The 12,716-nt window shown below is 43.8% G+C and overlaps 2 protein-coding genes across 2 annotated transcripts; both read left to right on the top strand.

Moving 5' to 3' along the window:
- The first annotated feature begins 2,808 nt into the window (after window positions 1-2,808).
- Window positions 2,809-7,230, top strand: LOC133133622 (protocadherin gamma-A11-like). Its single transcript, XM_061249724.1, has 2 exons — window positions 2,809-5,192; window positions 7,211-7,230. The coding sequence occupies exons 1-2, from the start codon at window positions 2,828-2,830 to the stop codon at window positions 7,228-7,230; spliced, it is 2,385 nt and encodes a 794-aa protein (XP_061105708.1). The 5' UTR covers window positions 2,809-2,827.
- A 1,377-nt stretch (window positions 7,231-8,607) lies between these two features.
- LOC133133623 (protocadherin gamma-A11-like) lies at window positions 8,608-12,705 on the top strand. The gene is made up of 2 exons (XM_061249726.1): window positions 8,608-10,939; window positions 12,665-12,705. The coding sequence occupies exons 1-2, from the start codon at window positions 8,608-8,610 to the stop codon at window positions 12,703-12,705; spliced, it is 2,373 nt and encodes a 790-aa protein (XP_061105710.1).
- Window positions 12,706-12,716: the final 11 nt, after the last annotated feature.

The raw sequence follows: 12,716 nt of genomic DNA on the forward strand, positions 1-12,716 counted from the left end.
TCTTATTCCCATAATGCAGTGCCAGCTGACTCACAGCGGAGGTTACGGAAAACCATTCGTGAAACGCGCTGTAAATGTGCGCCATCTCTCGGGCGTAAATGAAACCTCACTAACTCGCACAACAGTGATAAAAGAAATGACCAAAATACATTTTCATTCGCTGAAATGATTTATTTTATTTCTTAATGGTTTGGCGTGTATTAGGCATGATTTTAGGCAATTACATGAATACTGATCGAAAGGTTGTAACTGTACAGGCAACAGAGCTGGGAGGGAGGGAGGGAGGGAGGGAGGGCTGTCGCTGGGAGGGTGAAAGGTTGTGACGGATCCAGGGGGCACAGGTTTGGGGGTGGGGTTAGGGTGAGTAGTAATAACTCTTTTATGGGGGGAGTCTGTGGTGACTACAGCTTTATACAGACGGAGATGACAACGATGAAACTGTTTGTAGAATACAGCTGTATAATGCTGAACTTGTTTTGATATAATGTCAGGAATAGAATGAGCCTGCTCGTTTCGGAATGAAGTGGTTTAATAGAACTGTTGAACAACATTCATTTGTTTGGTTTGGTGTGTAGAAATAAATAAAATACATGTTTTACTTTATTTCATTTTAATTTATTTTGTCTTGCTGCGTGAAAAAGCCGAAGCGAGAGAGCGGGTTGAGAGCCCTGCCTTATTAAATCATCATATGAATGTAATATTCGAGCCTCTCCTCGCCTGCAGTTCGAGCTGGATGCTCTGAGTGTCGCTGCTCCACACAGTCATCCCGCCGACCACCGCTTTCAGTGCCGCTGCTCCACACAGTCATCCCGCCGACCACCGCTTTCAGTGCCGCTGCTCCATACAGTCATCCCGCCGACCACCGCTTTCAGTGCCGCTGCTCCACACAACCTGCGGTAGCCTAGCTATATTTATTTTATTTAGCGAAAATTGAATATACGGAAAACTAAAAAAAAAATTTTTTTTTAATCGGACGGAAGGAAAACGTGAAAAAAAAACATTTTAAAAAGCGAACTCAATCCGCCTGTGACAGCGGCCAAAAACAGAAGATGTGGAGAAAATAACATTAGATTAACGCTAGAAATATAGCCGTGAAGAGGTCGTTAAAAAATACGAGAATATGCTTATCTGCGAAAAAAAGAATTGAGCAATTATAGGAGGGAATCCAGCAATACCAGTGAGAACTGAAGTCATAGCTAGCTACCTTTAGATAACTATAGCAAGCCACATCCATTGAAATAAAGTAACGTTAAAATTCAATGTTGCATGAACGTTCGAAGCCCAGATGATCGGCTACAATTCTACGGCGCTGTTGAAGCCAAACTAATGCACACGTTGTTACACACTAAGTTACACATTGTTTGACAGGAAGTGGACCGCCCCCAGCCGATTTATCAGAGTCCAGGAAAATGGTCAAATACATTCTTGGGAAGGACTCATCGGTTCTGGCTGGTATCCCAGACGGTTTAACGAGTGGACGCGGTAGTGGACCACCTGAGCAGAGTGAGAGTAATTTAAGAAGTAACTATGAAATATGAAATATGAATGCCTATTAGCTATAATCACTCTCTTCTCTGTAGATCTAGCACTGTTTTGAAACATTGTAGCAAAAACCGCCGTGCAATTAAAAGTTGTAATTTACATGGCAAGGCATGGTTCCGTTGCATTGGGTGATCGAGTTCGCCTTGACGTGCAAATCTATATTCAAGAATGAACTTTTCGTAGTCTAGAGGATTTTCTCAAGCATGAAAAATTCGTTGAGGGACATTTCCTTCCTCCAATGGCTAAAACATCTTAAGAAATGTTAAGATTTCTGTTTGTGAACCAGATCGTCTGGAAGCCCCTGGTTGTCTGTAATATGACTCGATGAATAAAAATATGGGTGATTCCGTGAGGTGGGAGCTGACCACTCCAACCACGTGTCACCCAAAGAGTCACGCTCGAGTGGAAATTGTGGTTTGTGTCGATTTTGGAGAATCATATGCTTGGTTGAATATCTATATATATATAACTTTTTTTTACATTTTCTCACCTGACCAAACTTTGACATTGTGTAATTTTTGAACAAATGATTTATTCGAATTGTCCAAGATACAATATCTACTAGATTATTTCTTCTGAGCAGTTTTATGAAATTCGAGTAGATAATATGAAAATAAACAGACAATTGTGTCAGACAACAGGTTCTCAGGTTTTCCCTGCTTTAATGCCAAATATATGGTTCGAAAAAATCGACATAAACCCCAATTTACACTCACACCCCCGTCCCCCCTTTAAGAGACAAACACAAAAAGAAGTGTTCTTTATTGAACATATAACGAACATTTAGATGAATTTTTAGCACAATTGCAGTGGTCAACCCCCACACCTCTGGCAGATTGTTCACGGAATGGGCCAAACCTCATTAGTTACAGAATTGAGCACAGAGTATAAAGGACACAGAACAAACGCAGAATACGTTTTTATTTATTTATTGTAACACGTTAGTTAAAGTAATTTGAAAAAGACATAGTAATCTCTGCAGTTCAAATATTTGAAATGTCAATATAAGAACTGAAATATTCATGAGATTGCATGTCATTTTCAAAGATTACTCTGGGTGTCGCTGTTTACCAGCGAGGGGACGATAGACGTGCCTCTCCTCCCACTCGAGTAATATTCAGAGAGGGGAGCCTTTCTTCTGCGCCGCGGGAAAACATCCATCAGACCGAGTGTTTGTTTCATTGCTTATTCAGCTGACTTCTCCAAAGGAGAGGAAAGTATTTGTCCCATTTTAATATCACAGTTGTTGGATTGTTCTGAAATCCGTCGGTGTTCAGTGTTTAAAATGGGATCCAGAGGAGACTCTGTCTGCGTCTCGATGTTCTGTTTGGTTTTCTTTATCCTCGCGCTGCCGCCCAGCCTGGCAGATGTGAGCTATTCTATTCCGGAGGAGATGAGACGCGGATCTGTCATTGGGAGTATAGCGAAGGACCTCGGGCTCGATGTTAAAGGACTCTCAGCGCGCAACGCCCGGATCGATACAGAAGATGATGACAGCCATTTTGTTGATATTCAGCGGAACACTGGAGATCTGATTGTTGCCGGGAGGATTGACAGGGAAGAGCTTTGTGGTCGGAGGGTTTCCTGTTCTTTAAAATACGAGCTCGTGCTGGAGAACCCTCTGGAATTACACCGCGTTTTACTCCAAATTCAGGATATAAACGACAATTCACCTCAGTTTCCGAATGAGGTTTTTAAACTTGAAATTAGGGAATCCGCAGTTAAAGGCGCGCGCTTCCCCTTAGACGAGGCGCACGATGCGGATATCGGACAGAACGCGGTTCAGAGCTACACGCTACAACGGAATGAACATTTTGTTTTGGCTGTTCATACGAACATAGACGGAGGGAAATACGGCGAGTTAGTGCTAGAAAAAGAGCTGGATCGCGAGGAGCAGACGGAGGTGACGTTATTACTTACTGCCGCTGACGGAGGGAGTCCACAGAGATCTGCTACTGTAGTTATACACGTCACTGTGCTGGATGCTAACGATAATATCCCCGTGTTTAGCCAGGCTGTGTATGAAGTCAGTCTTCCTGAAAACTGTCCATTAGGTGCTGTAGTGCTCACAGTCAGCGCCACTGACGCAGACGAGGGCGCTAACGGTCAAGTGACGTATGAGTTCAATCGTATGTCAGATAAAGCAGCAAAGTTGTTTAGTATTGACAGGGTGACCGGGGAAATTCATGTGATTGGATCAATAGATTATGAAAAAGAGACACATTATGAAATGCAAACTAAAGCAAAAGATGGATCTGGTTTGGTATCTAGTGCAAAAGTAATTATCGAAATCACTGACGTGAATGACAACGCCCCTGTGATATTTCTGAAATCTCTGAACAATCCCATACCTGAGAGCGCGTTACCTGGCACAGAGGTGGGCATCGTTAATGTTCAGGATAAAGACTCCGGGGCAAATAGACAGGTCCGCTGCTCCATTCAGCAGAATGTTCCTTTCAAGTTAACCCCCTCCATCAAAAACTACTACTCACTGGTAACTACAGGACAACTGGACCGGGAACTAGTCACGGAGTATAACATCACAATCACTGCTACTGACGAGGGCTCTCCGCCCTTATCTTCCTCAAAGACTGTGCAGTTATCTGTGTCAGACGTTAACGACAACCCGCCTGTGTTTGATCAACAGTCGTACAGCGCCTCTGTGGCTGAAAATAACAAACCTGGCTACTCTGTTCTTTCTGTGCGGGCGAGAGACCCGGACTGGAGACAGAACGGCACGGTATTCTATTCTCTGCTGTCCGGTGAGATCAGCGGTGTCCCGATATCCTCGTTTTTATCGGTTAACGGAGACACGGGGGTTATCCATGCGGTCAGATCATTTGATTATGAGCAGTTGAGAAGCTTCAAAGTCCACGTTGTTGCCAGGGACAACGGTTCTCCTCCACTCAGCAGTAACGTGACTGTGCGTGTGCTGGTGACTGATGAGAATGATAACTCTCCACAGATACTATACCCTGCTCCTACAGGGAACTCCTTCATGACTGAGATGGTCCCCAAAGCTGCTCACGCGGGCTCCCTGGTCTCCAAGGTGATAGCTGTGGACGCGGACTCTGGACAGAACGCGTGGCTGTCCTATCAGATCGTGAAACCCACTGATCCGGGACTTTTCACTATCGGGGTCCACAGCGGAGAGATCCGGGTACAGCGGGACATTTCTGAATCTGACGCCATGAGGCAGAACCTTGTTGTCTCGGTGAAAGATAACGGACAGCCCTCTCTCTCTGCAACCTGCGCAGTGTATTTAGTGATCTCAGATAACTTGGCTGAAGTCCCCCAGCTGAAAGACATGTCTCGTGAGGAGAACAATTCCAAACTGACTTCATATTTGATCATCGCGCTGGTGTCCGTCTCCACCTTCTTCCTGACGTTTATTATTCTGACGGTGGCCGTGAGGTTTTGCCGCAGAAGAAAACCCAGACTGTTGTTTGACGGCGCAGTCGCCATTCCCAGCGCATATTTCCCTCCCAACTACGCAGAGGTGGAGGGAGCAGGAACTCTGCGCAGCTCTTACAATTATGACGCGTACCTAACAACGGGCTCGCGCACCAGCGACTTCAAGTTCGTCAGATCTTACAATGACGTCACGCTGGCCGCCGATCAGACCCTGAAGAGGAGCCCGGATGAAGCCGGTGAGCAGGAAGGCGGAAGTGAGGGCGAATCAACAGCCTCTGCTCCGGTAAATAAGTTTTACATTATTCGTTTTCTCTTACAACGAGTTTGTGCATTGTCAAGTGACAATCAATGATCAATTATCAGTCTTCTATTCCTTTTAGTTCTAGTGTCATATTTCATACTTTTTCGTCAGATTAAAATACTTAATTGTTCCCCAGTAGTAAAATTCACGTTGTCACCAGCAGCAGAACGCATTTCCACTCAATGGTGGTTGAATGAGGTTCATATTCCTTCCCGCTGTATTGTCTTCCATCCATTATCTGAACCCGCTTATCCTGAACAGGGTCGCAGGGGGGCTGGAGATAGCATATCCCAGCATACATTGTGCGAAAGGCAGGAATACACCCTGGACAGGTCGCCAGTCCATCTCAGGGCACACACACCATTCACTCACACACTCATACCTATTACCTCATACCTCATACCAATTTAGACTCTCCAATCAGCCTAACCTGCATGTCTTTGGACTGTGGGAGGAAACCGGAGTACCCGGAGGAAACCCACGCAGACACGGGGAGAACATGCAAACTCCGCACTGAGAGGCCCCGGCCGACGGGGATTCGAACCCAGGACCTCCTTGCTGTGAGGCAGCAGTGCTACCCACTGCACCATCCGTGCCGCCTGCTGTATTGTCTTGAAATACTTTATTGTTTCCCAGGCTCTCCTCTGCTAAATAGTTTACATCGGCCGTTCAAAGTGTTTCTGGTTTGATTTCACTTGGTTTGGGGGGTTAGATTGCATTTATGTGTAAACTCTTCGTTATTTGCGGATGTTGTTTTGGCATACAGTAATTAAGCAAATTGTGTCATTTAATTTACAAGAGCCAGTAATTTCATGAGTAGAAAACCCGTTTAATTAATTTCAAAATGAAAATTTACGCGTTTTAAATAATCCAGACATAGTATTTCTCATAACGCACGTATTAAAATTGGATTAAATGCCCTTTTCCCGCTGTGTTGCTTTATTTTCAAGAACACTTCTTCGGTTTGGGTCATTTATTTTGACGGGTCAGACTCTATCGCTGTTTCTTTAAACGTGATAAAATTGTGATCTTTGGTCTATTGACAGTTGTTTTTTTTAAATGTTTCACCATGGAAATATTGCTATTTTCTTGACTTTATAAATCCTGAGTTCACGACCACATTTTAAAAGATTCAAATCGGCGCTGGTATTGTAAATTATGATGAGGATTACCGTTACCGCTGTTGTGAGACGTTTAGCAAGTGATCCATCATTATTTTCATTAATCCATATTCAATCTGCCTTTATTTCATTAATATATTTTCTATCTTTGTCATGATCAGTGTTGTTGGTGGTTTTTTTACGATCACGTGTTTTTTATGCTGACTTCTGAACGGAATCATGGCTGTACTGGCCTCACCTAAGATACAACTGTCATCAAACCCGTTTTCTACTTGAAGCGCTACATTCTCAACCTGCCTCTTACACCTGCTAGCGCGGTTAACATCATGCTGTAGTTTTGTGTTTTGACTATCATCCTTTAAATTCTGTATTAAGAGCTACTGTCGGATTTGACTCGAATGACGTGTCGTCAACTTACCTAATCTTTTTTTGTATGTGTTCATTTAAGTCGCTCTGTATTCGATAATGTTCTAGAAGCCAATCTGGGTCAATAAATGCACATTTTCCAGTTTTCAGAAAGCGCAGATTGCCGAGTGTCGCTGTTCACAGACATGGTGCTGAAACGGATGCATTTGTTGATGGGAGATCCATTACATTACATGACATTACATTACATGACATGACATTACATTACATTACATTATTGGCATTTGGCAGACGCTCTTATCCAGAGCGACGTACAGTTGATTAGACAATCCTCCCCTGGAGCAATGCAGGGTTAAGGGCCTTGCTCAAGGGCCCAACGGCTGTGTGCATCTTATTGTGGCTACACCGGGATTAGAACCACGGACCTTGTGTGTCCCAGTCATTTACCTTAACCACCACGCTACAGGCCAGCCCTTCTACGCCTAAAGGCCTAAACACCGTTCAGGCCTTATCGACCACGGCACTGAAAAGTGCAAGACACGTGCAAGACACGTTCAAAAATAACAAAACAAATGGCAAAAAGGCATAGCCTGCATTGTGTACAAGAGAAAAAAATCAGACACTGAAAAAGGACGAAAACACTAAAAATGAACCAGATTTACAGAGTACAGCCTGTTGATAAAACTTATTTACCGCAGCAGAGGCTGTTGATCCGCCCTTACTTCCGCCTTCCTGCTCACGGGCTTCATCCGGGCTCCTCTTCAGGGTCTGATCAGGACCTGGTTTTCTGTCACAGATAACATTACGCGCACGCTCATAAATAATGGTCAGGAAAGTGCCTAAAAAAGCACAGATGCTTGTCGCTGGGGCAGTACCGTAATTACATACAATTGTAGCCTTAGCCAGTAATATAGAATTACTTTGTTCCTTTTTGTCTTGGAAAATAGACTAATTTGACCCAGAGAGAGCATTACTTTTAGGGTACATTTGGGAAACATGATCCTTGAAGAATGAACATGCACCTCCACTGTCAGGTTTTTCTGAGAGTACAGGTAGATGCAGCCAAGCAGCTATCCAATGAAAGTAGTCGTTCATAACTAATGAGGAATTTAATTAACGTATTTGATTTGAAGTGAAATGAATACAGACCAATCGAAGTCATGCTTTTGTGTAGAGAAACTGAAAATAAGGAGCTGCTTCGGTTTCATTTTGTGTAAAGATTATGGTGGACAATGAAGCAGAACAAATTGTTATCGTGCATAGATCTTCATTTCTTTTGTAAAATATTCAGAATGTTTATTAAATACAAATCCATAATTGTCGCTGTTAATATGGTATGATTTCAATGGTACCACATTAATTTCAGGATAATGCAACGCAACCAACCATCTCAGTCTCGACGTAGTCCGCGTGCAGTATCAAATGTATTTACATTTTATCTCACGGAACACAGTACTGTGGGAAGCACGTGTCAACTCAGTCTAACTTTGCCATGTAGTCTGTGTATAATTGAATTTTATTCGATAAAAATCGTGTACTTTAAACTTGCTAATTCAGGCAATGTGTAAAAGTGGACACTATCTATTGCAGTTTTTAGAATATACTCAGAGTGTCGCTGTTCACCAGCGAGGGGACGATAGACGTGCCTCTCCTCCCACAAGTGTAATATTCAGAGAGGGGAGCCTTTCTTCTGCGCCGCGGAAAAAACAGCAGACAGAATCTTCGGCTGTGTTTTCACACGGCTGATAGAGTATTGCGCGTGTCTTCTCTTCCAACTTCTCTTGCGTTTATATCAAAATATCTGAAATCCGTTGGTGTTCAGTGTTTAAAATGGGATCTAGAGGAGACTCTGTCTGCGTCTCGATGTTCTGTTTGGTTTTCTTTATCCTCGCGCTGCCGCCCAGCCTGGCAGATGTGAGCTATTCTATTCCGGAGGAGATGAGACGCGGATCTGTCATTGGGAGTATAGCGAAGGACCTCGGGCTCGATGTTAAAGGACTCTCAGCGCGCAACGCCCGGATCGATACAGAAGATGATGACAGCCATTTTGTTGATATTCAGCGGAACACTGGAGATCTGATTGTTGCCGGGAGGATTGACAGGGAAGAGTTTTGTGGAACGAGAGTCTCCTGTTCTTTAAAATACGAGCTCGTGCTGGAGAACCCTCTGGAATTACACCGCGTTTTACTCCAAATTCAGGATATAAACGACAATTCACCTCAGTTTCCGAATGAGATTATTAATCTGGAAATAAGAGAATCCGCAGATAAAGGCGAGCGCTTCCCCTTAGATCAGGCCCACGATGCGGATATCGGACAGAACGCGGTTCAGAGCTACACGCTACAAAGGAATGAACATTTTGTTTTGGCTGTTCATACGAACACAGACGGAGGGAAATACGGCGAGTTAGTGCTAGAAAAAGAGCTGGATCGCGAGGAGCAGACGGAGGTGACGTTATTACTTACTGCCGCTGACGGAGGGAGTCCACAGAGATCTGCTACTGTAGTTATACACGTCACTGTGCTGGATGCTAACGATAATATCCCCGTGTTTAGCCAGGCTGTGTATGAAGTCAGTCTTCCTGAAAACTCTCCATTAGGTGCTGTAGTGCTCACAGTCAGCGCCACTGACGCAGACGAGGGCGCTAACGGTCAAGTGACGTATGAGTTTAGCCGTATGTCCGTGAAAGGGGCGAAGTTATTTAGCATTGACAGGGTGACCGGGGAAATTCATGTGATTGGATCAATAGATTATGAAAAAGAGTCATATTATGAAATGCAAATACAAGCAAAAGATGGATCCGGCTTAGTATCTAGTGCAAAGGTAATTATCGAAATCACTGACGTGAATGACAACGCGCCTGTGATATTTTTGAAATCTCTGAACAATCCCATACCTGAGAACGCGTTACCTGGCGCAGAGGTGGGCACCGTTAATGTTCAGGATAAAGACTCCGGGGCAAATAGACAGGTCCGCTGCTCCATTCAGCAGAATGTTCCTTTCAAGTTAACCCCCTCCATCAAAAACTACTACTCACTGGTAACTACAGGACAACTGGACCGGGAACTAGTCACGGAGTATAACATCACAATCACTGCTACTGACGAGGGCTCTCCGCCCTTATCTTCCTCAAAGACTGTGCAGTTATCTGTGTCAGACGTTAACGACAACCCGCCTGTGTTTGATCAACAGTCGTACAGCGCCTCTGTGGCTGAAAATAACAAACCTGGCTACTCTGTTCTTTCTGTGCGGGCGAGAGACCCGGACTGGAGACAGAACGGCACGGTTTTCTATTCTCTGCTGTCCGGTGATATCAGCGGTGTCCCGGTATCCTCGTTTTTATCGGTTAACGGAGACACGGGGGTGATCCATGCGGTCAGATCATTTGATTATGAGCAGTTGAGAAGCTTCAAAGTCCACGTTGTTGCCAGGGACAACGGTTCTCCTCCACTCAGCAGTAACGTGACTGTGCGTGTGCTGGTGACTGATGAGAATGATAACTCTCCACAGATACTATACCCTGCTCCTACAGGGAACTCTTTCATGACTGAGATGGTCCCCAAAGCTGCTCACGCGGGCTCCCTGGTCTCCAAGGTGATAGCTGTGGACGCGGACTCTGGACAGAACGCGTGGCTGTCCTATCAGATCGTGAAACCCACTGATCCGGGACTTTTCACTATCGGGGTCCACAGCGGAGAGATCCGGGTGCAGCGGGACATTTCTGAATCTGACGCCATGAGGCAGAACCTTGTTGTCTCGGTGAAAGATAACGGACAGCCCTCTCTCTCTGCAACCTGCGCAGTGTATTTAGTGATCTCAGATAACTTGGCTGAAGTCCCCCAGCTGAAAGACATGTCTCGTGAGGAGAACAATTCCAAACTGACTTCATATTTGATCATCGCGCTGGTGTCCGTCTCCACCTTCTTCCTGACGTTTATTATTCTGACGGTGGCCGTGAGATTTTGCCGCAGAAGAAAACCCAGGCTGTTGTTTGACGGCGCAGTCGCCATTCCCAGCGCATATTTCCCTCCCAACTACGCAGAGGTGGAGGGAGCAGGAACTCTGCGCAGCTCTTACAATTATGACGCGTACCTGACAACGGGCTCGCGTACCAGCGACTTCAAGTTCGTCAGTTCTTACAATGACGTCACGTTGGCCGCCGATCAGACCCTGAAGAGGAGCCCGGATGAAGCCGGTGAGCTGGAAGGCGGAAGTGAGGGCGAATCAACAGCTTCTGCTCCGGTAAATAAGTTTTACATTATTCGTTTTCTCTTACAACGAGTTTGTGCATGAGCTGTCAAGTGACAATCAATGATCAAGTATCAATCTTCTATTCCTTTTAGTTCTAGTGTCATATTTCATGCTTTTTCGTCAGATTAAAATACTTAATTGTTCCCCAGTAGTTAAATTCACGTTGTCACCAGCAGCAGAACGCATCAATGGTGGTTGAATGAGGTTCATATTCCTTCCCGCGGTATTGTCTTGAAATACTTTATTGTTTCCCAGGCTCTGCTCTGCTAAATAGTTTTCATCGGCCGTTCAAAGTGTTTCTGGTTTGATTTCACTTGGTTTGGGGGGTTAGATTGCATTCATGTGTAAACTATTCGTTATTTGCGGATGTTGTTTTGGCTTACAGTAATTATGCAGATTGTGTCATTTAATTTACAAGAGTCAGTAGTTCCATGAGTAGAAAACCCGTTTAATTAATTTCAAAATGAAAATGTACTGGTTTTAAATAATCCAGACATAGTATTTCTCATAACGCACGTATTAAAATTGGATTAAATGCCCTTTTCCCGCTGTGTTGCTTTATTTTCAAGAACACTTCTTCTGTTTGGGTCATTTATTTTGACGGGTCAGACTCTATCGCTGTTTCTTTAAACGTGATAAAATTGTGATCTTTGATCAATTGACAGTTGCTCTTTTAATTTTTTATTATTTTCATTTCCACGATGGAAATATTGCCGGTTTCTCTCCTTTATCAATCCTAAATTCATGATCACATTTTTAAAGTTTAAAATCGGCGCCGGTATTGTAAATTACGATGAGGATTACCGTTACCGCTGTTGTGAGACGTTTAGCAAGTGATCCATCATTATTTTCATTAGTATATATTCAATATGCCTTCATTTCATTAATATATTTTCTATCTACGTCATGATCAGTGTTGTTGGTGGTTTTTTACTTTCACGTGTTCCTTATGCGGACTTCTTAACGGCATCATGGCTGTACTGGCAACTGTCATCAAACCAGTTTTCTGCTTAAGCGCTACATTCTCAACCTGCCTCTTACACCTGCTAGCGCGGTTAACATCATGCTGTAGTTCTGTGTTTTGACTATCATCCTTTAAATCATGTATTAAGAGCGACTGTCGGATATGACCCGAATGACTTGTCGTCAGCTTTCTTACCTAATCCTTTCTGTATGAGTTCATTTTAGTCTCTCTGGATACGAGAATCTTCTAGAAGCCAATATGTGTCAATAAATGTACATTTTCTGGTTTTCAGAAAGCGCAGTTTGCCGAGTGTCGCTGTTCACAGACATGGTGCTGAAACGGATGCATTAGTTGATGGGAGATCCGCGGTTCTAAAGCTCTCGCGAGCGATATTACTGTTTACGAATGATGCTACTGCCGTTTATTGTGTGGAAAATACATGGTCAGCATGTCTGCTTTACTTATTGAACGAATGGAAAGCCAGGGATTTGAAGTGCATGAATGCAGTGGAATGTTTTAAGATTGTCGCAAGTATTGCTGTATTTGATTTCTTCCATGCTATTTAAGGCGCGTTTTCGTTGAACTTCAAAACTGAAGTGAGTGTTTATGTTTCTGACTTTCACTGTACTATTTTGAGGTAATTCATTAACTCTCAAAAACTTAAAGATGATTCTGAAAAATGTTTTCTGCTCCTGTCAATCACAGATGATATTGCAGGAAAGACATTTCTCAAGTTGCTTCCTTGACCATGAAATGT

This window comes from Conger conger, chromosome 7 (genome assembly GCF_963514075.1).
Source record: "Conger conger chromosome 7, fConCon1.1, whole genome shotgun sequence".
NCBI classification, from domain to species: Eukaryota; Metazoa; Chordata; class Actinopteri; order Anguilliformes; family Congridae; genus Conger; species Conger conger.

What these genes read in the sequence shown, in the direction of transcription:
- LOC133133622 (XM_061249724.1), top strand. Translation starts at nt 2,828, where the DNA reads ATGGGATCCAGAGGAGACTCTGTCTGCGTCTCGATGTTCTGTTTGGTT. An exon ending in GAGGAGCCCGGATGAAGCCG is followed by an intron (nt 5,193 to 7,210) that starts GTGAGCAGGAAG and finishes ACCACGCTACAG; the next exon opens with GCCAGCCCTTCTACGCCTAA.
- LOC133133623 (XM_061249726.1), top strand. Translation starts at nt 8,608, where the DNA reads ATGTTCTGTTTGGTTTTCTTTATCCTCGCGCTGCCGCCCAGCCTGGCA. An exon ending in GAGGAGCCCGGATGAAGCCG is followed by an intron (nt 10,940 to 12,664) that starts GTGAGCTGGAAG and finishes TGTCAATCACAG; the next exon opens with ATGATATTGCAGGAAAGACA.